This window comes from Strix aluco, chromosome 3 (genome assembly GCF_031877795.1).
Source record: "Strix aluco isolate bStrAlu1 chromosome 3, bStrAlu1.hap1, whole genome shotgun sequence".
NCBI classification, from domain to species: Eukaryota; Metazoa; Chordata; class Aves; order Strigiformes; family Strigidae; genus Strix; species Strix aluco.
Genome location: NC_133933.1, coordinates 16,264,302 through 16,290,325, shown reverse-complemented (window position 1 = coordinate 16,290,325; position 26,024 = coordinate 16,264,302). Strand labels below are relative to the sequence as shown.

At 37.4% G+C, this 26,024-nt stretch overlaps 1 protein-coding gene across 12 annotated transcripts in view; it reads left to right on the top strand.

The window, feature by feature from the left end:
* The window catches only part of RALGAPA2 (Ral GTPase activating protein catalytic subunit alpha 2), a 135,713-nt gene that overhangs the window by 42,290 nt on the left and 67,399 nt on the right, over positions 1-26,024 (top strand). For all 12 annotated transcript variants that reach the window (XR_012622389.1, XR_012622392.1, XR_012622391.1 and 9 more), the window contains 15 exons: positions 746-883; positions 1,408-1,505; positions 3,506-3,596; positions 3,759-3,935; positions 6,102-6,295; positions 6,787-6,885; positions 7,151-7,306; positions 19,082-19,210; positions 20,619-20,747; positions 22,005-22,063; positions 22,360-22,468; positions 23,027-23,137; positions 23,492-23,560; positions 23,732-23,869; positions 24,375-24,558. Coding sequence is in view for 8 of the 12 variants with exons in the window: in XM_074817532.1 (XP_074673633.1) it covers positions 746-883; positions 1,408-1,505; positions 3,506-3,596; positions 3,759-3,935; positions 6,102-6,295; positions 6,787-6,885; positions 7,151-7,306; positions 19,082-19,210; positions 20,619-20,747; positions 22,005-22,063; positions 22,360-22,468; positions 23,027-23,137; positions 23,492-23,560; positions 23,732-23,869; positions 24,375-24,558 (1,881 nt within the window). In the remaining 4 variants the exon portion in view is untranslated. The remainder of the gene's footprint in view (positions 1-745; positions 884-1,407; positions 1,506-3,505; positions 3,597-3,758; positions 3,936-6,101; positions 6,296-6,786; positions 6,886-7,150; positions 7,307-19,081; positions 19,211-20,618; positions 20,748-22,004; positions 22,064-22,359; positions 22,469-23,026; positions 23,138-23,491; positions 23,561-23,731; positions 23,870-24,374; positions 24,559-26,024) is intronic.

Below are 26,024 nucleotides of genomic sequence, written 5' to 3'. Positions count from 1 at the left end.
TGAAAGTACCGCTACTGAGTGAGAACATACTTGATCCCCGGTGTTACTGTCTTTTTTCCCCCCACCTAATGCTAAGAGAAATGCATTTCTAAAAGCATTGCATTGCTAGCTAATCTCAACAGTTCCTGTTGTTCCTTCCCTAGTATGTCAATTTACTTTCTCACTTGAATTTTCATGCCTGCCTCTCTTCTCTTTTTATTTCTCATTTGCAGTTACACCAAAAAAGCTGCATGGATTCCGTTTGTTCTCACAAACTAAGCCTGAATTATATGTAGCTTAGATATTTTTTACTCTGTTTGAATTATTGCCTTTTTTATTCTTGCCCTCCCCTCTTTATGGAGAAAAAGTCAGTAAGCACAGCCATCATTTCTGCACTCTGCATTTATATTCTCCCTGTTTCCAGTACAACAGGGTCAACTTTGGGTCTCTAGCACTGAAAAACACAGCTTTGTTCAAGTGACATCCTCTCACCCTTCCTTGTGCACTTCAAACCCCCAAAGTTATTTCTGTCCTTTTTCTAGACTTTTTACCACTTACACTGCTCATACATCTCTCTCTATACATTTTTTTCTAACAATATTTTATAAAACCTATGTAACTAGGGGTTACATTCTAGCTTTGTAACTTGGGAATTTAAAATATTTGAATGGGTCACTTTTTCATATAGCCTTCTTGGGTAAGGAGTTCACATGTGTACATAATTCTGAGGTCGTGAAAATACTTTGTGTTTTAATTAAATCAACAGAAGTTGAAGAATCTCAACAGCTGGAAAATTCATCAGGAACAGAAGCTACGGGTCTCTTCGCAGACCAAGAGCAGCAGCTAACTCGAAGCAGCAGCACTTCAGATATTGCAGATCAGTTTCCATCTGATTTTTTTCAAGGTAGTTTTGATAAAATACAGCTTTACTGTACTTCTGAAGAAAAATGTTGAGACTTGTTCAGCCTCATAAATGCTGCTCTTACTTTGGTTTCCAGCTCTGTTCTAAAATGTTTTTTATCTTGTTTTCTTAGTAAATATATTGTTGGTATCTTGTTGAAAGAACTATTTTTAAGAAGTTACAGACCACAAACACAGGACATGACCTTTTATAAAGCAGGGTGGTTAAAAAAAATTTTGAGTTACATACAAAATGCATAAATTCGAAGGTTTCATTTTTATCTGGCTTGCATTTAAATTTTCTGTATTCCAGCTAACAGTTCTACTTCTGTTACTATAGTGTAAGTATCTTGCACTTATGAAGGATTTTTCAAAACAACTTGTACTCCATTTTAATGTTGTATGACTTCACTTACCTATAAATATAAGCAGCATACATGTAAAGGTAGCTGAAATTTTCCTATGATTTTCTATGTACTTTGGTCCCACAAATGTCTGTATTTCTTGTTTACTCTCTAAAATTTCTAGGTAAAAAGGCTGGAAGTTCTCATAATTTAAGCCCTTCAGACTCCAAATCAGTTCAGGAAAATAAGGGATATACAAAGAAGGAACGTGAAGCTGAACAAGTAAGGCAAAATAGAAAGTGATTATTGATAAGATTCTAACAATGTTTCATTTCTAATCAGATGCCTTTTAGTGTTTAGAAACTCTAGCAACTGAAAATGTGAAAAATTATTCTTCACATTTCTAGTGTGGAATCTGGAATTGAGCTGTAGCTGTTCATTATGCTGTGTAGTATGGTCATTCTGTGTCTCCTGATCTTGTCAGTTGCTTATGCAGTTTTATGTAGTTGGCAATCTTCTAGTCTTATACAAGATTTTTGTGCTTTTAAAATATTAAATATAAACAAGAAGTTCATAACTTTTAAAATATAAATAATTCATGGCTATTACAGAGTTACAGTACACTGGAATAAATGTTTGATGGTTTAAAGTACTGGGGAAAATGCTTTCCTTCAGCACAATCTGTATTACTAGCTATGTATTGCAGATGTTTGTATAAGTTAACATTAGGACAGGCAAGCTTCATAAATTTTTAATGCAACTTTTGAATAAACGGTAGAAATAATAAATGACTGAGGCTGATCATCTTTGTGGAAGTATAATGCAATACAGGATGGAGGACTTGAAGCTGAATCTCATCTTTGGACCTTGACTCTCCCATACATCTAGACTTAAAGTACCATTAACACTTGTCTCATCTCTCCTTTCTAGAGCTATTTTCTGCAGAGTACCTTCATTAATTGCTTCAGGAATAACAAAGTGTCTCAAAAAGGAAGGAAAACCTAGTATGCTTTGCATGGGGAGGGGAGGGGAGAAGGAGAGAAGTAAGCTCAGTAGTTGGGGGAATTAAAAATTAACCTGGTTCCCCATTCTGTTTTAAGTGTCATGTGTTATAAAATATTCACAAGCATACGCTGCTGGGCTGCTACCAGTGTTGCACTTTCACCCTTTTTACAAGTGGAAGCTGGGGTTTGACCATATATTCACTGCATAGCTTGCTAATGTACCACGTGAACCAGTTTGACTTCATATCATGATCCACTGAAATATTGTCATCACTGATCACGAAGAGCCAGATTTGCCAGGGAAGATAGACCACTCTGCAGTCTATCAGGCAGTGCAAGCAAAAATATATTTCTTGGGAATGATTGTCAGTTCTTTCCAGTTAAAAACAAAGCAACAACAAAAAAGTTAGAGTGTTAGATAATATAATAATAATTTCTACAAGCCAGTAGTTTTGCTTTCTCAGATATATGCAGAAGGAATGAATGGATTAATATCTGGCCAGTAGATCAGAAATTGCTTCCAGAAATTTATTTTAAAATAGTTATACTAATAATTGCAAATGTTAAAATGAAATTTCAGAAATGTTAACTGAATTGAGGAATTTTAGAGTAGAGATTCCTTCAGCACTTAAATCTAGTATGCGCCTAGGGGTAAGGTGTCAGGGCTTTTTGTTGCATATTCGCATAGAAAACGTGATACTCTATTTTTCTGGCAGAAGTTTCACTTTTATAGATGACGTGGGGTTGCAAGAAACTTGAATTTGAAGGTGATCTGCCAAATGTAAAGAAAAACAATTATGCTTAGGGGCAGAACAGTATCATCTAGAAGCAGAAAGTTGTCTGAAGAGTTTTCAGCAAGTAGATTATAAATCCATTTGGTGAAGGAGGAGGAGGTAAATAAAAGATTGGATGTCTTCGCATGGGTTGTTTTGCAATAGAATAATGCCCCAATGTAAGAGATTGCTACTAATTTCTTCCTGAAAGATTTTTCGATACCTTTAAAAGTATTGAATGGTTTCAGATTTGTGGAAAAACAGAAGTAAAAAGTCCTGCTTGTTGGTATGAAAAGTGAGTTTAAGGCAGGATAAAGACAGAAATTGAAAGCATGATGGTTTCCTTAAGACACTTAAAGATATTTGGGTAGACTAGATATTCATGAAAATATCTTGACTGAGCTGTAATTAATTTCTAATAACTGTGTGTATATCTCAAATTTGCTAAAATGTGATGTAGTTCTCAAAACTGTAATAAGCTGAGATTATTTTTTTTTCTCTGAAGGTACTAGTACGAAGAAGCAGTAGTACAGCTGAATTAGATTTGAAAGCAGACTTGCAGCAATCACGTGGAAATTATAGAGAGAGAGAAAAAAGTGAGTTCCAAGAAATAAAGTATTTTTCTTTAAGTGTAGCAATTGAAATCAGTGTTGTAATTTTGTCTTGTTACACATATATTAGATGCTTTTCTCATGCTTTGGTAATGCAGTCTTTAAAAACAGGGTTTGTGATCTTTATTAATCCCCTTCTTGCTTGAGGTGAAAGCGTTAGCAGTGACACATCCATTGGCTATAACAATGAAGTAGAGATCGCACTTATCCCCTGGCAAGCTTCTGAAGAAGACCATGAAGTTAATGCATCAGCAGATGTTTGTGTGGATCCTGATGCACCTCGTTGGCTTCAGCTTAGTCCTTCAGATACTGCAAATTTAACAGGTACTGTAGTCCAGAAAATGTATTTACTATTGTAGTTTATCTCAAAGAGTTTATACGGTTCAGTTTGCTTATAAAAGTATGTTTCATTTGGCATATATCACCAAGTTTCATTCATAATTCATTCATCATCTCATTCAAAAATGATATTTGAATGCCAGCATTTAAGGAATTTAGATAATCAAATTGAAGCTGACATAGGTTCTGATAAATTGTGATCCAGAGAATGATCACACAGTTGAAAACAATTGGGTTTCTTACTGTGTCAAATTACTACTAATCAGCTGAGATGTGATAGCTGATTACCTGTGTTCTCTTAGACTACCCAGTGTTCAAGTAAAATAAAATAATTTATATTTTAAGTTAATAGGTTTTATTTCATAGCAGAGTGGTCTAAAGAAATTCCTTGCTATATATTTTGACTGATAGGAAATAACTGGTTAATCCACAATAACTTCTTTCATCTTAATCCTATTACCCTCCTTATTTATACTTCAAAGTACACAATGTCTGTACTCCAGTTGGTTGTGGTAAGTGGCACTCTCAGAATTTAATTTGGAAGTATAAGTCCTTTACCTTTTCGTTTTATTTATAGTATCTTTAACATATACAACACTCGATTATTTATTAAAATATTCTGATTCTTTGCACTTTGTAAAGGAACCTCCCTGTGTAATAATGTGTCAGAGAGATTATTTCAGTAACTTAATGCAGTAAACTATCTTATATGCTGGTTTTGCTAGTTTCAAGGATATTTTTTTCATACTCACTTTTTCTTTGATGGACCAGCACACCTAGTTCGACAGTTCAGACTGCTGTTGTACAAAATGTAGCATGTAATAGAGTACATGGTAAGGATTATTATGTTTGATAAATTCATTGCTTTCTTTATGTCTGTGATGAAAGACACTGCTCCTTTGTGTGTAAAAAGAATTAGATAAAATAACCTGAAAGGTAACATAGGCTAAAAAGAAAAATGGGGTAACAAATCCATAACTGCCCAACAGAGCCAGTGTGCCCTTACTGCATTTCTGGTTCTCATGCAAGTCTCAAAACTTTTTGCTGTAGAAATCTCTATGGTGTAAGGCAAAAAAATACTGTGGTGCCACCACTGAACAGCATAGCTGCGATTTCCCTGATGATAGATGTGTTGAAGGTCATTCTAATGTGCTTAATAAATAACATCTGTGTTAACACTTTGGGAATCATAATGCTACAGCAAACACAGCAAAAAGGAAAAAAAAAAATCCCCAAAGCTTTTTTTAAAAAAAAAAAATTCAAGCAAATATAAAACATCTAAAATGGCTTTTATTGCTAACCTTCTTTGGGTCCTGGGAAGGCACAAGTTATTTCCTTCTGCCTGGATAGAGGCTTCCTGCAACTTTCCTCAAAATGTTGGCTATTGAGCACTTCAAGGTGCCACACCAGACCATAGGTCTGATTCTGCCTGTAGACAGGCAGCTACACAGCTTTCCCTGGTCCGATAGAAGATAATGTAACAGCTCTTGTTGTTAAAACTTGCACTTCAATATGAAATTTTTCTTTTACTGTTTAAGCATATTAATTCCATTATCCTGGCAGGCTTCACAAAGCCCTGCTTTCCTTCTTAGTTTGCATATTGCTATCTCAAGAGCGCCTTCTGTATAAATGATAATGCCTGAGCATATTCTTCATCACGAGTAGTGCATGCTTTTTAATTCCTTTGTTTCATTTCCAGGTCATTTTATACTGATCTTAAAAAAGAAAGAACTTTTAGCAGTAGAAATATTACCTGCAAAAGCCAGTTATTGATTAAATAAATTTCTCAGAGTACATGAATGTTCCATTTAACTGCATTTGCCTCCCTGCTTAAAAAAAAAAAAAAAAAACCACAAAAAACCCCCAAAACAAAAAACCAGAACAAAACCTTGAGTGGAGGCAGTCTGTCTGATCTAACACTGATCTATAGCTGTGCCATTTCTATCTGGAAGGCCCTTTAGCCTACATTTTCTGCCATTTTTTCTGAGTCATGTGCTAGCCTGAGCAATGAAAAAGAGAGATGATCTGGTGGGAGAGAATACTTTTGAGATGGAAGATGGTTAGAAGCAGTAATGTTCCTATTTTATTGACCAAATTTATACTTACACTGCCTTTCTGATTCATGGAAATTGAACTTTTTAAAATTTACAGACAGTAGTGAATTCCTTGCTGATGACTGCAGTATAATTGCTGGTGGAAGCCTGATTGGTTGGCATCCTGATTCTGCTGCTGTGTTGTGGAGGAGGATCTTGGGAATTCTTGGAGATGTGAACAATATACAGTCACCAAAAATCCATGCGAAAGTTTTTGGGTATCTTTATGAGTTGTGGTATAAACTTGCAAAGGTATTGTATATGATGCCTATAATTAACGATTCTTCTTTTGTTATAAAAATTATTATTAAGTTTGATTTAGTATTAGCATTTGGAACATAACCATGAGATTTTGAGAATTCTGTCATAAAGCTAGCTAACTTTGTTTGATTTCCAGTAGATTTCCCCAATAGAGAACATTCCTGATCAATGGCAAGAGAAATTAGATTAGTTAATTTAAATGGGGTGAGGAAACAGTAGCAATGAAAATAGAGAGAATAGAATAGCGCAACGTTGGTATTTGGTGTAAAAGCCCATGGTATGACCTAAAATGGTAGTATTTGCTTAGGCTGTGGGAAAGCACTATAGAACAAGCTTTTCTGGTAGTTTTGACTTAAGTAGAAACTCTGTATGGCATGGAGTGTAGTGCCTTAAAGTAAATAAAATTGAAAAGTAATAACATGAAATAAAGAGTATTAATAAAGCTATCTGTTTTAGTAACTATCTTCTTTTAAAAACATCAGATACGGGACAACCTTGCTATAAGTGTGGACAATCAGTCTACTCCCTCTCCTCCTGTCTTAATTCCTCCTCTCAGAATATTTGCATCATGGTTGTTCAAAGTAAGTTATTTCTAAAATTTTCACACATTAGTATTTTATTCTCTATCGGTACTGAATTTGTGTATGTTTAGTTGCGCTGGTTTTGGTTTTTAGAGTCATGGCTGGCTAAGGTGATGAATATTCTCCAAAGGCTTTTTGGACTTGAATCTATTTTAATAAATACACAGAACAGATTTGCTTCATGGAAAACCTGCTGAAGATACAATTTTGCATTAGCTGGCTACTAGGAAAAGAAGTAATAATACAAGATTTTTGCTCTTTTCAGGCAACCACCCTGCCAAATGAATATAAGGAAGGCAAACTTCAGGCATACAGGCTGATCTGTGCTATGATGACTAGGCGTCAAGACGTTCTGCCAAATTCTGATTTCCTGGTTCATTTTTATTTTGTGATGCACCTTGGCTTAACAAGTGAAGATCAGGTACAACCTTTACTTGTTAAAAAAATTAATTTATTACAGTGTGCTGATGGAGGTGTCTGTATTTTCGTATTTGAAGATCTGAAGCAGAAGGGAAGCAATACTTTGCAACAATTGTTGCATGAAATTATCCTGTGCAGCCTAGTCTGTACCTCTCTTTAGATTACATAGTCCTAACTTTTTCATTGCTCTCCCAGTTACGAGCTTTTAAACAACTACCTATTTGTGACTTATTGTCAAAACTGTGTCACAGACACTTGTTGATGTTTCTTTCTTGGTTTCCTGCTCTTTCTGAGGAATAATCTCAGTGATGAGTTTCTGTCCGTCTGCATTGCATGTTTAGTAGCTGGGTAAGCTGGTCACGTTAGAAATGTTCACTCAATTGATACTAAGTCTTGAGCTACGTTATGTTTGACCAGTATGTTTAAACTTTGGTTCTGCTAAAGCAGGAGCCTTGTGTCCAACAGCCCTACCACGTTCCTGCACAAATTGTGAGGCTGTGAAGTCAGTGCTTGCAGAGCAGCTGCTGGAGTTGGTCTGTTGTTCATATTATTTACAACTTCAGGGAGATAGAGGTTACTTCCAGCTCATGTTACTGATGTTTTTACCTTCTGTCACGAGATAAAATGCCACACATGATCTTGGGCAAAGGAGGGGCTGTGAAGAGCTTTATGTTAATTTATGAGCAGTGTCTGCTCTCAGCCTGCCACTTTGGATGCCCTGTGCCATTGGTTACAAGGACATCCTCAAAAATTGGAATTAATGTTGTCCTCTCCAGACTTCTCCCCTTCAAGATTAGTCCTTCAGGGGATGTTTAAAACTGTTGTACCTGCTCTTTTTAGCTGATGCAAAGGGGACTGAAGGCAGAACTGAGATAGAAGGTTATCTTACTACTGTAACCAAGAGGTGCTGCCAAAATATTCTGTTCTGTGGATAAATGTTCTCTCTAGGTCCTGGTGTCCTGAGTTGGCCTAATTAATAAAGTAGTCAGTGGGAGATGAGGAAAAGACTTAATCTGTTGAGATGTAAGAAGATTATTGGGCCACAGAAATAGCTAAATACTCATAAAATCTGTAGGAAATACTCTTTGGACAAAATGAAAATGTTTTTAGATATTCTCTATGTTTTTATAGCTGTAGGAGTGAGGTTTTTTTCCTTAAAAGAAATAGTTGAATGAAAGCAATGGCTAGAGCTGTGCTGTGGATGCCAGCAGAGGGCACACAGACCCCTTCACAGATCCTGTAGCGGTCACTTCTGCTGCTTCTGAGAGTTATTTCTGGGGCCTTTAGTAAGCCAGCAAGGAGAGACTTGCACAGGTTTGGTTATTTCTGAGATGAAAGAGAGAAATAATTAATCGTTACCAGACTCTTGCCCTCTGAATCTCAGTTCCCCTCCTGAAAAGTTAGAGCATTTGGAAAATCTTCCTTTTAAATAGATAATGGGGGAAGAAAAAAGACTAGAAAGGAAAGGTTTTTCTTCTGGAAAAAACCTGAGAGTCCTGGCTGCTCCTGAAACTTCATAAAGCCCAAATGGGGAAAAATAAAAGTGTGGTGAGAACTCCCATTTTTTGTCACTCTCAGTGTTACCTGAGAGTAATGAAGAGCTCATTACCCTTTCATTTCACTAATGCCATTCAGATTTCAGACAGTTTAACACTGCTTGGTGCAGAGTAACTTCATTCCCCTACAAAAAGAAGACTCTGTGGTAACACCCACTATGATCAGACCCCCTGAATTTTAAAAACCACACAGCATTAAATCCTCTCACATAAACCACACAACTCAAGAAACTTTAAAGCCTGATGTAGATCAGATTTTTTAAAGAACTCCTCCCTTTTATATCTGAAAAAACAAAGACCCTTAAATCAATATAGCAGCCACTGCTAACACAGAGCCATAGCAATGGAAAATATCAGTAATTTTAAGACTTAAGTTGTTTTCATCTACACATTTCCATGAAATGGCCAGATTGTCAGAGGTGTTCAGCTGTCGGCAGTGCCTTTTTTCTAAGGTAAAAGGATGCTAAAAGACTTTTTTTTTTAAATCTGACCACTTCCTGGAGAATCAATTCCTACATAGAAACTGAGAGATTTTTACTGAGCTGGTTTTTACTGTTTATTGCATTTTGCTGTTAGCAACAGTTCCACGGATTTTCAGCTTCTTGATGCTGTGCACATTGGATTTCAGCCCTTGTGTAGAGTTACAATCCAGAAGTTAAAGAAGATGAAAGACTGCGTAGCGAAGGCAGACCCCACATTGCACATCGTTCCAGGGTTTCCCAGATATTTTGCACACTGCTGCTGCTCTTTTGTTCTTCCTCGCCTCACTCAGTTTTGCTTTTCTTGCCTCTTGGTGGCACACTCGACCACAAATTTTCTGTTGTGTCCTTCCAGTTTTGTTTTCCTTAGCTTTGAAACTGGTTGAGGCATTAACTCATGAGGCTTTGGAGCCTGGATTCTCATGTAACGTGTTGATATGAAGCATGATCCTTATGGCTATTTCTGTATGTCCTGTATAATTAGCTTCAAAGTGCTTGATGGGTGTTGAGACTAGTCAGACAACTTGCATGCTGAAGGTTACTACACATGCAGGAATGCATTGTATGAGGCAGAAGTACCTCCTCTGATACATGCAAACAGTAGCAAAGCATAAGGCGAAGCACTTTGCTATCATAGGGTCTCACAGCTTCCTGTAAGAAACAGGATGATGTACAATAACCGTGACATGGTACCGGTACTGATTTTGTGATTTTTGTACTTCTCAAGGATTTTTGGTGTATGCTGTTACCTGATAAACTACTTACAAAAGAGGGTGCAATATCAAGGAGCACAGGGATCACCAGAACGTGCATCCTGGTTGTTTGTAGCACTGCAGAATCTCCACCCGCCGGAGCATTGTTTCTAGGATTCAAGTTATTGCATACCAAAATAAACTTTGGTGTGGATTTTTTTTTAGCAGAGATTGTTTCTGTTTGCTAAGCACAAGCATAAATTTCTCTCTTTTAAGGAACATTAACAGGAGAAAGGTGGAGGGGGTGAATCTTACGGGGAATTTTCCTTCTGTATGTATGACTAGTGCAACTTTAAAATTTATGGAGGAAAGCAACAGAAAGGTAGACTAACTTCAGGAAATCACATTGGCTACCTCAGAAGAGCTATTTAGGTGGCTGTGGAACTTAAAAAAAATTAGTCAGAAACCTCTTTAATCTGAATGTGATTATCAATATTTTAGTTAGCATCAGAAATGTTTCTTTGAAATATATTTCTCTTTTCACTTGTCCCTTAAGGATATGAGTATACAAAATTTCTCCTGAATTTTGTAGATTTTGGTGTTGATAGAAAAACCAAATAATACATTTCTGAGTATGGTTATAAATTAATACAATATTATTCTCAGCAAATACAACCTAACTTTGCAGACTTGTCTCCTGGGGTATATAAAAGAGCAATGTAAGGGTATATTTTATGGAAAACTCCCATGATACTCTGAGTTCAAGATGTAGCAATTAGCTTAGCAGATGAGAAAGGAGATAGCGAGGTAATGAGCTGCATCTAATTTGTCCATGTGGAAGTGTCTAGCAACAAACATCTCTGAAGAAGTGAACAATTCTCTGCAACAATTGCATCACTTTTTCAGGTGGGAGAAGTCATTGAAGAAACAGCAGTACAGAGTGAGTCGCAGTCTGGCATTGTAATTACTTCCAGCTTGCAAAGGGGCCTGAGGTCAAGGGGCAAGTGACCGTCTGCAGGATGATGATTCTCCTCTGTTACTGCTCAAGTCAGTGGGCATTTTTCTGATGCTGTAGTGAGCCCAGATTTTTTCCTGCAGTTTTTTATGCATGAAGTTCACTTAGGACTCACCACCTCTCCTCCCCTCCCTCCAATGTAAAGGAAAGGATTTGGACATTCACTACCACATCTTGGGTTAGTGGAGGTAGTCCACCTATAGTTACTCCGATTCCTTGTCCAGATTATGGAAGATTGTGAAATGTTCTTGGGTTGTGATTTTTTGAGGAGATGCCATGGGATAGCCTGTTGCAGTTTGGGTCGGCATAGCTGCCTTATGGTTGAAAAATCCCGGTGATTGCAACTATACATGTCTTTTGATTTGGACAATAAATACAGCTTTTAAAATTAAACCAGAGTCTAATACTGCAATGCATAAACTTTACATAGACCTAAACTGGGAAAGGAAATGTATTTTATTATTACTACTGGTTCCTTACTGTAGCAGTAATTTTTGCTTCATGAACTTGAAAAGGTACATAAACATCTCCTTGCTTCATAGCTGCTTTGTTTTTGCTGAAGAACAAAAGTACCAAAACATGATTGCAAAATACTACTTACACTATACAGCCCCCTTCTCAGAAAAGCAACTATTGAGATAATTCCGATTCCTTGATTCTGGTACTTTTGGTACTTAAATCTAGATTACTGGTGTGTTTCTCCTAAAAGTTCTGTGGATTTTTGTGACACTGTCTTATTTCTGTCTACTTTTGCACTTAGTTTGAGAAGAGAATGCAGTGTAAGTTAGGTGCTTATCTTGTAGTTACGCTTTAAAAGAAGAGTCAGGTTTTAAATATTTTTCAAGTTTCAACCCCCCAGCTGCTTAGTGTCATTTTTTTAGAAAGTCTCACCCTACTACCAGAGCTTTATCATCAGTTAACGTGCTTGGTGTAACCTACTGACAACACGTGCCACCGTGGTTTTGCCCAGTAGTCAGAGGTTATCTGAAAAGTCAGCTAACAGGTTAGTTATATTCCTGACTTTTGAAGTGAGTTTTAACAAACAGTTATAATGTACAATTACACTGGCTTGCCAGAGTATTTTTGGAATAGAGTGCTCATATATATATATATAAAAGAAGATATTAAGGAACATAATAAAAAAATATAGACTTCAGAAATTCTCTGCAGAGAGAACAATTAATAGACAAGGAAAGAGACTGTGCTGATGGCTTTTTTTAGTTTAGTGATGTTAAGGGCAGAACAAACTTTAAATATGGAAGGGGAAAAAAAAGCCCAAATCCAAATGAGTTGACAGATGTCCTTGGTGATTAAATTTCAGCACATGCAGACTGGACTGCCTGCCGAACGCAGCCCAGCTGTAGACAGAGAAGTTAACAGCTATGTTTTTAGCTCAATTCCTTTTAGTAGTAAAAGATGACTTAGATGAAGTACTTTATCAGTAAAGATTGTGATATACTAATGTAAGTTATGCTTATCTATAAGCCTCTTAATTTAAAATATACTGTTGCTAATTATAGAAAGGAAGCTACTCCAGTTATGTAGTAGGCTTATGTAGAAACACTGACTATAGCTCTTTGCATGAGAGATGGATAATTTATAATAGGAAGCATTTTTCAGTAGAGTTGCTACCGGAGAAGCCGTAGTAATTATCTATTTATATTTATGTTGATCTGAAGTTTAAAAAAAAAGTACTTGTGAGCTTTCATATCTTTCTGTTAAATTCTTATTCAACATGAAGAGCAGCGTACAACTTGTAGACTGCTCAGCCATTAGTGCAGATCACTGGAACATGTATTAGCTGGGTAGAGCATTGTCTTCTAAAGGTACAATAAACGAGCAGCTTTGCTTTTGTATGCTGTGGAATAAGTACTTCTTGCCTGGGTTTCTGCCTGATAATGTTGCACATGAGGACCCTTAGTTGTACAGCGTTTGAGAAACCATAACGCATTTTAGATTCCTTTCCAGACTGCTGTTTAAAAGAAAATAATCATAATACAGTCTATTAAGGCTTAGATGCCCATATTTTAGTTTCTTGTGACTTTCTTCCAATGGCTGTTGTGATTTTCTCCTGCTTTTAATTTCTCCATATCTCACTTTCTGTAGAAAATTTTCCTGTGTGCCCCCATTATGTGCTTTGAGTGCTTTGAAAAAGCGTTAATAGACAGCACATTTCCAGTAGAGACAAAAATACAAATGCCAAGATCTCACAGGAAATCCTGCATACCCTGCATACCCCTCTGTTCACCCATAGTAGGATAAGTTGGAAGTGCGGAAGAAAAATAGCTGATAGGATTGACTGGAAGAAAGGGAGAACCAGGTAATGCTGATTGTAGGAGCTGTGTGTTCTGGAACAATTTTGGTAGGGTTTTTTTGGGTTGTGGGGTTTGTTTGTTTTTTTTTTTTTTTTAATACTTTTGCTCTTTTTAAATTGCTTCCATCCCACCCAAATTTCTGTTTTGTAGTTGCTGTTCTGTCTGTCCTTTCTGTATTCCCAGCAGTATCTTGCTGGAGTGCCTGCTGCTTGTAAGCTCCTTTGTGAGGATTTTTGAACTCTGTCCAGAATAGAAATAGAGTTTTTGAAATAGAGGCAACATCTCTTTTCCTTCCGTTTTGCTCACACCTTTTCTTCCACCTCTCCAGCCATCGTTGTAGCTTTGGGATCTCCTGAAGTAACATGCCCTTGCAATATAACAGTTTCATCATCCATTATCCTTAGCGCTCAGCTTGACTTTCCCCTTTCCCTCTGCTTATTTCAACTGTGCTGCATCTTCAGATCCTTCCTTTTCCCTGTGTCCAGTTGTGCTTCTCTGCTTCAGATGTGTTTTACTTCAACTTCTTGCTTAGCTGTTACCTTTATCTTTTACGCAAGGTTACATGATAAATTCTGAGAGTGACTATTTTAAGCAAATCAAGGCTTAGTGTATTGCCTATTTTTTGGGATGTTCTAGTAAAAATGTGCAAAACAATCCCTTATCCTCTGTGTGTGTTCCTCCATCTTGGAAACTGATACAGCACACAGGTGAAAGTGAAAAGTGTTAAGAGTACTGCTAATTGCCACCTAAGGTGGAGGACCTGCCTTCCTGTGGTTCACTGCAGGGAGCTCCTTTACCTGTCCTCTGAGGTGTGCTCACCTTCCCTTCCCTAAAACCACCTTCCCTCTAAATGGGTAACCTCGTGCGTGCTTCAGCACTGCCACACTAATTGCTTACAAGCAGAGACTTCAAAGCAGTCCTGCCACAGGCATTTGGGAGAAGTCTGTATGGTGACACAGTCATCTTGACGTTTCAAGCTGTGCCATGGACTGGTAACTGTGTTCTTGGTACCTCTGTACCTGTAGCAAATGGGTATTCAGTTATTTCCCTCTTGTGCATGATCTTAAAATATTTCTTCCAATCTGAAGTGTGTCCTTAATCCCAATGGTCTCCTATGTTGTGAAAATATCAAACATACTCTAAAAGGGGAGAAACTTTAAAAATTCTGTTTGCTTCATATGTTTGTCTGATCTCTGTTAGAAGGGCATCTGAGTACCCCTCTGTCAGGACAAGGGCTTTGGGGTGGGGTTTTTTTGTTATTAATACGACTGTAAGAGAGCTTTCTAATGTAGTTTAGAGGGGAAGGAGCAATTACCAGCAGGTGATTTATGCAGTAATCTGTCATCTTTAGCACTTGTGAATAACCTTATCCACGTTTTACAAATGCAGTGTTGTTCTGGTTTTTAATATCTCTCCTTCCTGCGTTCCAGTCACAAGATACTTTAGCAAATGTAACTTTTTTGGAGGTTAGATTTAAATGACAGATTGAAATAGATTTTTCTGACAAGATAATCCGGTGTCAAAATACTTCATAAATTTTTATTGGAACTTAATTTTGACAAGTTAACTCTTACCTAAAATGTAATGATAGCTAGAACTTGGAAGAAGTAAATGAAAGTGTTTGTTCCTTTAAAATAAAAAATGAAGGATTTACCAGTTAAGTCTTGTGTAAATTAATAATCTTTCCCATGCTGTAAATTTCGGCCCCTAATGAGGTGTCTCTCAGTGAAGAACAGAGTGAACTTTAAGTGAAAAATCCATGTTGTTCCTGTTGAGGGACAATTGGAAACGTGATGAAGGCAGATGGCATGCTATTTGGTTACACCTGTAATCGGCAAAAGCTTGAACAAAAATTAGGTGAAGAATATTTTTGTAATTGACCTTTCAGTGAACTTGCAAAAATTTTTTTCACTTACTCAGTGGATGTTTATGACCTTATTATTTGGATTAGTAGATTAACCTATACTGAAATATTACGCCATTTATAGGGTTAATGCATTTGAGAAGGACATGCATGTGATTGCCCCCTTTTCTCCCCTCCTTCCCATTTTTAACACTACAGAGCATCATTTTGAATTGAAATAGTCCATAATAGTCCTTTTTTTCACTTTTCTTTAACAACATGAATGCTAAATTATAGCTGTGCAATTATGTAAACAATGGAAATGCTTCCAGAATGAATACTTCCTTTTAAATTTTCATTTTGTGTAATTGCTGAAAGGTTTGGAACCATAAAACCAAAATTATTTTACACGTTTATCATTCTAAAGGTCAATTATGAAAGAAGTAAAGAAACAACACTGTACAGAATGAGTAAACCAATTTCTATTGCCATCACCATATGTTTTTCTTATTGCTTGTGTTTTTCCAGTTACTGTGTACATAGCATTCAATTAAAGTGATTCATTTACTAGGCTGTAAGCTGCTGAACAGAGTTTACATTTATAGAACAGCGCTTTGAAGGAAAGGAAACAACTTGCCTCTGTTTGAATTACCTGATTTTTGCAATATCACTGATAGGACATATGTTCTCACTTGGTCGCTTTCTCATAAGCCTAAATCTTCTGATAACCTTGCAATGCTACTGAATTACTGCGTGAAACCACGCTTTTATTGTTAGCTGGGTTGTGCGTGAAAGTGTGCTAATTGGGAAATGGGAGAAAAACTGTCAAATTTTACCTGCAAGTGCCTGCCTGGGGTGTGGTTTCTTTCCTGTCCATTCTGTTTGGAGTAAGCTCCAGTAGAACGTTATCGTCAGGACATATTCTGCCTCATATTAACTTAAATGAAGTCGTTCAAGCTATCACAAATTTCTATGGAAATGCCTGAGATGAAAGATAGCAGTGGGAACTAATGGAAAGCTAGGCTGAACGCGTTTTTGTTTGGGCTCTTATGCACTTGTGCATTGCTAAATTCTAACAGTCGTGTGTGTGTTGTGTCACCGCAGCACACAACCTGTGCTGTGAATTTATCAGTTTGAAGCTACGTAACAAAAAAGAGAATTTGAGGATTGTTTCATTAGCTTTTCAAAATAAATTTTTCAAAGGTTTCTTACTATGAAAATTATTTTTTTTGTTTTTAGCAGTGGTACATCTCATAAATAGCAAGTAGATCTATGCAACCACATTCCTATAGCTTTTTGGAATGTGTGTGTTGTCACATTTGTTAAAGTTGTATTACTTATGCTGTGCTGTAAAATCAGAGGTATTAATATATTAGAGTAACGGTTTTGCAATTACTTTTTTATCCTCATTTTCTAAGTGTTCTGTAGAATGACCATAGTTAAGAGCTGATGAAGCTGGATGATCGTTACAGTGGTATTTAACAGATGGGATTGATGGGGTGAGGACAGGAGTTAACGCAGTTGTTTGTAGCAGGTCTTTGTACTTCCGATGTTCTGTTACCTTTCAGGCCAGGTTAGTGCAGGCTTTTTTATTGTGGCATATGTCAACAGAAGTGTACTCCCATCTGCTGCTCTATAGTTTGATGCCCAATTATTCGGAGACCAAACACATCACAGTACCTGGCTCCGTTCGTAATTACAGGTGCGTTGTGTTGTGAGGAGCCTGGTGCATTAATCAGACCCTTAATTATAAAAAGGTGGGTCTTTTGTTATGCTCGGAGGGTGAGTTTACCACCCACTTTATGAGCTGCTGCATCCATCTGCTCCCTCTTTTTGAATGTTTGCGTTGACTGATATTGACTTTAAAATGTATCAAAGGAAGTGATTAAAACTAGTTTAAACATTAACTCGAGTGGCATTTTAGCTTATTCAGGAAAGTGAAAGCATTATCTGCTACTATGTTAAAAACTAATATTATTTATTTAAAATATATAACACAGTTATTTCATAGGAAGTTACAAGTTACTGCTGTAAATACTTAGCAGAACACTAAATAGGTTCTGTCCAGGTGTTTTGCAGTGCTTTGAAGAACTAGTTGGTGTTAAAGCATATCTTCATGTAGAGAAAAATGAGTTTGACTACTTTAGTTTCTGATGTAGAAATTGAGCATATGGACACATTCTGGGACTAAATTTAAGTTCAAGCCCTCTTTAACACATCATAAAACCAGTAAAGATGGACAGGGAAAATGGTTTTCCTTTGCAACTTTTCTTTGAAATTCTATTGAGATGAAAAATAACTTTCTACTCAATATAGAAATAGCTTTATCTAATTCTTCATCAAATATAATGTTGCAGGTAAGGATTATATAGATTTTGTGCCTCATTTTAAACCTGCTGAAAACTTGTAGGAAGGAAATCTTAACTCAGATACATGAACTTTGCTCTGATTTGGAGAGACAGTGAAGAATTGAATCACGGAAGGATTAAAGTTGACATGGTCATCTTGAATGTGTTCTATGTCACAGGATAGTCCCCCTGTACTCTGCACTGGTGAGGCCACACCTTGAATATTGTGTCCAGTTTTGGGCACCTCAATACGAGAGGGATATCGAGGTGCTGGAGCGAGTGCAGAGGAGGGCAACGAAGCTGGTGAAGGGCCTGGAGAACAAATCCTGTGAGGAGAGATTGAGGGAGCTGGGACTGTTCAGTTTGAGGAAGAGAAGGCTGAGGGGAGACCTCATCACTCTCTACACCTACCTGAAAGGACATTGTAGAGAGGTTGGTGCTGGTCTCTTCTCACAGGTGATTAGTGACAGAACAAGGGGGAACGGTTTTAAACTGCAACAGGGGAGGTTCAGACTGGACATTAGGAAAAAATTTTTCACAGAAAGAGTGGTCAGACAGTGGAATAGGCTGCCCAGGGAGGGGGTGGAGTCACCATCCCTGGATGTGTTTAAGGGTCATTTAGATGAGATGCTGGGGGATATGGTGTAGGGGAGAGCTTTGTAGAGTAGGGCTGATGGTTGGACTCGATGATCCTAAGGGTCTTTTCCAACCTGAATGATTCTATGGTTCTATGATAAGAGCAAAGCTGTGGTTGGTGGTCTGTTTTTCACATACAATGCTACCTCTAAAAGACAAATAAACCCCTCTGTTACTTCAAAAGTTCAGCAAAACTCTTTCTTTCCCCAAGGCTTATCTATATTGGCTGTCTTAATTATTTAGAAGAGTGACTTAAAATCTATTTAGCATAGATGTATCTGTGTTGCCGTGCTGTGTATGATCACGTCTTGCATTTGTCATTGCTGTATTTCTCAACTAGTCCAGAACAGCTAAAAAATCCCAGAAGTGCTGGAGCAGCCTAACAGTAGTAAGCTGCTTTGCTGTCAGCTACTGCCTTGAGCTCCTTCAGGGCAAAGGCAGCAGTCATGTGTCATCTCTTGGGTTTTATGGCTACAGAATTTTGAGTAATGTGATTTTAGGAAATAGTTCATTTGGTGTGGTGTAATGCTTCATCTTAAACTGATTAACGGTTTGAATCTTTTGAATTCAAACAGGAGAACAGTTACGTTTAGATATGAAGGGACATGGATGTTTGTTTGTTGGGTTTTTTTAAACAGGAATTTAAGAGTACAAATATTACCAAAATACAAAGTGCACTTTTCCTACTAAATGCATCTGCAGTGGAAAGTAGTGGTTGTTGAGTGAGTGATGATCACTTATACATAGAGCTGTGTGGCTCCGTGAATTATCACCTGGATAAGTGTGGCACTGATGAATTGTGAAGGTAAAGGTTCTCACACTGTCCCCTTTGGTTTTGGGCTTTTTGGGTCTTTTTGCTTATTTATTCTCAAACAGATAACTTCTCTTTCAGGATATCTTAAATACCGTCATAAAGCACTGCCCACCTTGGTTTTTCTTCCTGGGCTTACCTGGCTTTACAATGCTGATAGGAGACTTCATTACCGCGGCAGCCAGGGTTCTGAGCACAGACATGCTGGAGGTGAGTATGGCAATGCCCAGCGCCCCGTCCCCTGAGAGCGCGCGCTTGCTAACGAGGTTCGGATGTCTCTGCTCTAACTCATTAGTGCAATGTGAAATGGGGCTCTTGGGGCAGATACCATGGCAGCTGATGTGTGAAACTGTGGGATAAGGTGACATACTACTATTGCAAAGGTGTTTCATCAAAAGGCCAAAGTGTGAGAAATCGTATCCTTCCTAATATTACAGCACACCCGTGCGCTAAAAGCAGGACTTGGATTTCAGAATCTCATTAGCTTTTTTTCAGTGAGCAAATATTGGAAATATGGAACTCTTTTGGTAATACAGAATTTCATACTAAATATCAACACTAATAGAAATGTGACTCTAAATTATTAAATTAGTGAAGGATGAGTAAAATAGCAAATCAATGGCAGGATGCCAAAATAAGGGTGAAGGTCCAGCAATCTTGGGAAAAACAGGAAAGCTTTGTTGTACATGAAGCACCAGTTCAGGGGAGACCTTTCTGTCTGTTTTGGCCAAGTGCTTTTTTGACACTTGTGCGGCTGAGCAGGTGGCACTGCACAGGGACACAGCCCTCTTGTATTTCAGCAGAACTGAAATGGTGAGCCTAGCCGCACTCTTTCCATTGTCGCTCAAAGAGATTACAGCCATTAATTTTCTGACATCTCTTTAAAAAATCTGATCAGCCTGGTCATTGATCCAAAGCTTAAAGTGCTAATAAGAAACGAATACTCAGCTTTCCATGGAAAACAAACAGAACAAACCAAAACCATCTTCCATTTTTCTTACTAGCATAAAACTTGGCGTGCGTTACATTTTCGACATTACCCAGTATTATATAGCAGTAGTTAATGCATTCATAGCTCATGCCATGTTGCTTTTGATGGTTTTATTGAAGTAGGAATGTCTGTGCATTTTTGTCATGTATACAGTCAGTTTGAGTGCATTGTGCTGTCCTTTGTGTCACATGATCAGCTAATAGTAGTGCTGGATTAGTGCTTAAAACTCTCAGCTTTTCTTTAGGTGGTTCTGTATTTTTTATTGACACTGAGTTACTGATAGTTGAATTGTGTAATGACGGAGGAGGTATTAAAAATGTAGAATATGCTTAGGAGCAGGGCCAGATCTCCTGGAGGAGAAGCTTGGCCTCAGAAAAAGAGCAGAGCAACACAGCAGCAAAAAGCATGGGCAGACAAGTTAGTCACTGCTTTAATACAGCTTCTGCTGTAACTGTAAAGGAAAAGCTATTGGAACATGTTCCTCAGGACACTTCAAATGTTGCACTATGAATACAGCACACTTAGTATTTATGGTGATGTATACTAGCCTCATAGCTTATGTCATTTTCATAACTTTACGAAGTTTGGTTTTTTTATGAATAGTTCTGTTTACTTTTCCTTCATTAGGCTCCCCGTTCAGAAGCTCACACCATCCTTGGTTCTCTTGTTTGCTTTCCAAATATCTACCAAGAAATCCCACTGTTGCGGCCCATTTCAGAAGCCGGTGAGATCATCGCGGGAACTGCAGATGTGAAGGTAAAGTCACATTTCATTAGTAAATCCTTAGGTACCTTAAGATTTTCACTATTCAGTCACTTCATTCTACCTGTATGTTTTTGTTTAAAAAATAAACACCTTCTACTCAAAACCCCACAACTGCACACGTTGTATGTACTTATTTGATAAGCATTGCTTTGATTAACATATACCATAAAATTAACAAAGCTTAAATACTGCAAATTACATTTTATTTTCAAGGAGACTGAACAGGCTATGATCAAATGCGGTGTTTTCCAGCCAGATCTCTGTCAGGTCAATTCATTAAATAATGATGGTGGTATTATTTAAAGTGTCTGTTTGTTGTATCTGTGTCTGTTAGCTTCTCCTGTAAGACATGTGGGGTGTGCATAAGGTGAGATTTTTTGCCTTGTTGGTGTTATAGTAATATGTTAAGAAAATTCCACTGTTAGAATCACTATCTTACGTGAATGGTTTTTCCCTGAGAATTAATTTCAGTGGGATGCCTTGAGACATGAATTGCTTTGTGGGATGGAAAGCTTTGTAATTTAATAACCTTCACAACAGTAATCTTGTAGGGGAAGAAAATCACACACGCCCTTCCTCAAAGACCCAACAAAGGTAACCTGGAACATGACTTTCAGGTGAAACCTGACCAAATGGGTGCCCTCACGCAAGCCTCCGTCGCTTTTTGATAAACCTGAGGCACTACGATGATCCACTGCATAAAGTCAGGTATAGCTGGGGAGGAATCTCCAAATTCCTCATGCGGCCTGAGAAGGTAGAACCGGAGAGAATGCAGACCCCTTAGCACACTTGGCTCCCATTCTTGCTTTCTTCATCAGGTCTTGGAGAGTCATTGAAGGTCTGTTAAAACAGTCTTGATTTTGAAAGTGTCTTTTCTGTACTGAAAAATGCACTAAGTTTTTCATAACATGGCTTGCTTAGATCCTAAACACTATAGTTTGTATTATCAAGTGATCACCACTCATCGTTAGTAAATACCCATCAACTCTGAAAACTAATTGATTTCCATCTTGCTGCCTGCACATGATTTTTAGGTCGATTGGATTTATCCACAAGGGCCTGTATGTTTGAGTTGTAATCAGTAAGTATTTTTCCCTTGCCCAACCAAAATTGGCACGGGGTAAAAATGCTTTAAGAATAGACTGAGAATTAAAATTATTTCACTTGTAACTATGTCAAAATTAAACAACTTTAAATAAAGTAGAAGTACGAAAAGGATGCTTGTTCTAATTTATTTTATTATTTTAGTGTTACCTCATAAATATTTTATTGAAGAATGCTACAGAGGAACCAAGTGAAGCTGCAAGGTAAAATATTGAGTAAAAGAAATGGGAAAATGGGGAAGTCTTTCTCGCTACTTATTTTTGGTGCTTGTACAGCTGAGTTGTTACTACTGCCTTGTGGTTTGATCCTATTTAGATGACTTCTGCACTTTAGCCCTATTAAGATGAGGTCCACTCTGCTCCATTAAGATGTTGACCTGTTGTATGAGAGGGAAAATAGAGGTCACATCTTTGTGCATGTCTTTCTTTTTCTTCTTTTCCCCACCCCCCCCAAATATTCTTCTAAAACTTCTGACAAAAACACTTTTTCTTTTATAAAGATGCATAGCCATTTGTGGCCTTGGAGTTTGGATATGTGAAGAACTAATGCAGTGTACGAACCATCCCCAGGTGAAGGAAGCGATCAATGTCATAGGTGTGACACTGAAGGTATTACTATGACAGTCTCTGTAATAAATAAGCATTGTGTAAAAAAGGTATTTTCATTTTTTAAGTAATTCCTGATTATACAGAGCACAGTCTGCTGGTTTGTCTTTTCATTGCTTGAAGCACTGACAGGATGCTGCTAACACACAACTGCTCGGGACTTTTTGCATAGTGTTAGTGATACGACATTAGCCATCTTCAAAAAGATGTCCTCCAGTTCTGAACCTTTGCATATAATTAGTAGCTCACTATCTTCAGTGAGCATGGTTCAGAGTATATGCACAGTTCTTCAGTGGGGCCGAGCTGGTATACAAATGTGCAAAATATTTGCAAAAATAGCATGTGATTATGTACCTAAAGACCCTTTCCACAATAGACCAAGTTAAGATCGTGTAGATAATGTCAAGCCTGCTGTTTCCTAAAGCTGACAATGTGATTTTGCAACATCAGCGTTTTAAAATGTTTGTATAGATCCAAAATAATTTAAAATGTAGAAAAACTGAATGCATTGTGTTGTGTCTGGGTATTTTATTTGGCTTTTAATCACCTTTTCTTTTCCAGTTTTCTAATAAACTGGTAGCTCAGGTAGCCTGTGATGTTCTTCAGCTGCTGGTTTCTTACTGGCAAAAGCTTCAGAAGTACGAATCCTCTCTGTCCAGAAAAATTACTGAAGTACGTCAGTTTCTTTTAAATGTTTGTATGGAAATCATATGCAAAGTTGTCTTAATTCCTTACTTGAGCTACTCTAACTGTGACTTCGTCTTAACTTTTTCTTTCTTCTGCAATTATTGTTAGGAGATGTACTTGCTGTAGTCCTAGGACCAGTGTACTTCTCTCATTTGTAATGATTTATTTCCAAAACTCAGTAAAACTTTTTGTTTCATTTGGACATTGATTTACAAGGGCAGTTAGATGTTCCTGAGAGAATTTAACCTTTTTCTTACCCTGTTCTAATGAAGTTCATGCTCTGTCTTTGTAGCAAAAGAAATTAAACATCTTTCTGAAATTTTGTTTATTTTAATGTAGATCCTTGTGGCCACTATTGCATTTCTTTTGCCAAGTGCTGAATACTCCTCTGTGGAAGCAGATAAAAAGGTACGTCACTGAGAAAAGCAGTCTTCATTCTTTCTTGGTGCTGTTCGAGATGGTTATTAAATGAAGATGCTTTGAACCAGAGTCATATTTTAAACTTTCAAACTCATAGCTTTAAGTTTGGGTGATTTTATTAGAATATACTTAAATACTGTGGTACACATTTTTGTTTAGTTTATAGTTTCACTGCTACTTTGCTTGTTGGATTGGTGTATGGCGTTACCCATGAAAATGCTACTGGAGCCAGTGCCTGCTGGTGTTCTTGAAGATCAACATGCATCCAAAGCTCCTTTACTGGACTATATTTACAGAGTGAGTACGAGGAATGAACGTGATTTATTTTGCCTAGATGTTTAAAGATCCCTTTCACAGATCCTGTTAGGCACAGAAGCATTTTTATCAAGCTGTAGAAAATTATGAATTCTCACAGTGTAGGCAGAAGTCATATGGATGAGAAGTTAAGAATGCAAAATGTTAGGATAATAGAGATGTAGAACAGACAGAGGATGCTGAAGAGAGAAAGGTAAAACACTTAAAACAACAAGTCAAGGAAAGTAATCTTTGCAGAAATTATTTGCAGAATTATTTGAAATGAGCTGCTAAAATACAAAATAAGTCCTGAAGTGAGTTGTTAAGGTACAAAATAAGTGCAGACAAAGTTCAAAACCACTGTATTTAGACATAGATGTTTTTTGTAGCATGTCCTGGCTTTCACGATGTAAAAATTATGGTGGGTCACTTCTTATTGAATGTGTTTAAGTGGATACTGCAATGTACACATTATTACTTCTTCAGTGTCATGCTTGTGTACTTGCAGGTTCTGCACTGTTGTGTGAATGGCTCCAGCACATATACTCAGCAAAGCCATTACGTGCTGAGTCTGGCAGATCTCTCATCCAGTGATTACGACCCATTTTTGCCACTGGGGAACGTCAAGAGCTCTGAGCCAGCCCAGTGCCACTCCTCCATGGATCTGGGCAACCTGCTCACTGTCGCTGAGGGTAAGAGAGTTCACAGAGTGTGGTGACGACCAGCATGTCAATGTTCAGCAGCTAGGAAATAAAGCTTTCCAGGTTACATCTCTTCCGTGAAAATGTGCTTCTCCTTACTGCACGTAGCAACTGTTCCTTGAAAACTGAGCAGCACCCTTTTTTGATGAATTTCAGTTGCCTCTGTGATAGGATGTTCAAGTTTGTTGCTGACATTGCTTTTTATGAAGATCACCGGAGAGAGAAAATGACACTAAGGTGCTGTACGGTGAGAAATTTGTACAGCGATAGGATAGACTGAGAAGCTGCTTTTGCTTCTGGTGATACTTGTAATTTAGTTTATAGAATTAAACTCAACAAATAAGCCCCAAATCAAACTACTTTCAGAAGAGTGCAGCTGCTCTTCTTGAACTTTTCAGTAGAAATGACTCCATTGGCATAGATAATTTGCCTGTTCTGAGTGATTTGAGAAGAACATGTACAATTTGGACCAAATTCTGCATAAATATGCCATTCCTGCTGATTTCAAAATCTAGGTGTGTCTAAAGTGAAAAGAGATTGTTTGGATCTAGGTACATTGTGTTACTAACTTTTTCAAGTCAACTTAAAAGTATGCGTCCAAACATAGGAAATAATTTAAGTGATTTATCATAGAGATCATCTTTACTTCAAAAACTTTTAAAAAATAACCTTTAAAACAATGACTGTTCAACCGAATTACGTCAATTTTAAGTAATTTCATATATTAATATGCATTAATATATTTCTGCAGAAGAATCAAAAGTACAGATGCAATATGAAGTTGTGCGCGATAATGGTGGATTGACAGTGATGCTTTAAAATAGTATTTTCAGGTTTTGATACTGTACTATTTTTCAATCCTACAGCTTATTTGCTTTGTTTTTGTGTATGTACTTTTAGTTTTAACAAAAAGGTTAAAAACCTATTCTACACAGATTTCTTACTGAGCAAGACATGTTGTGAATAGCAGAAAGATAAAGTTACGTGTCAGGTACATTTGTCGTTGTAGGTAGAAAGAGATGTTTCTCATTTTGCATATGTTAGTGCCCTACAAGTTCTTTGATTTGCTTGTTTTTGAAAAAGATTGATTCAGAGATGTACCAGTAGGGGATTCAGGAAAAGAATAAAGAGCCTTTTTTATGAGAGGACGATCAAGAATTTTGGCTTTTGGGGGCTAGCCAAAGGCTGAACAGGGATATACCTCTTGTTTAAAAGTGCATTAAAAGGTATAAATACCAAGGAAAGAGGAAAACACTATAAACTAAAGAAAAAGGGGTTTAAACTGAATATGAACAAAAACTGGAAATCAGAAGGTTTCTGGCTATAGAAGAGGTAATATTCTGGAGTAACATTCCAGTAGGAGAAATGGGGGCACAACATAACTTGGAGCACGATCGATTTATGAAATAGCTGATGTATTTGTCTGCACTGAGGGAAACATCTTGGGATCCAGAAGG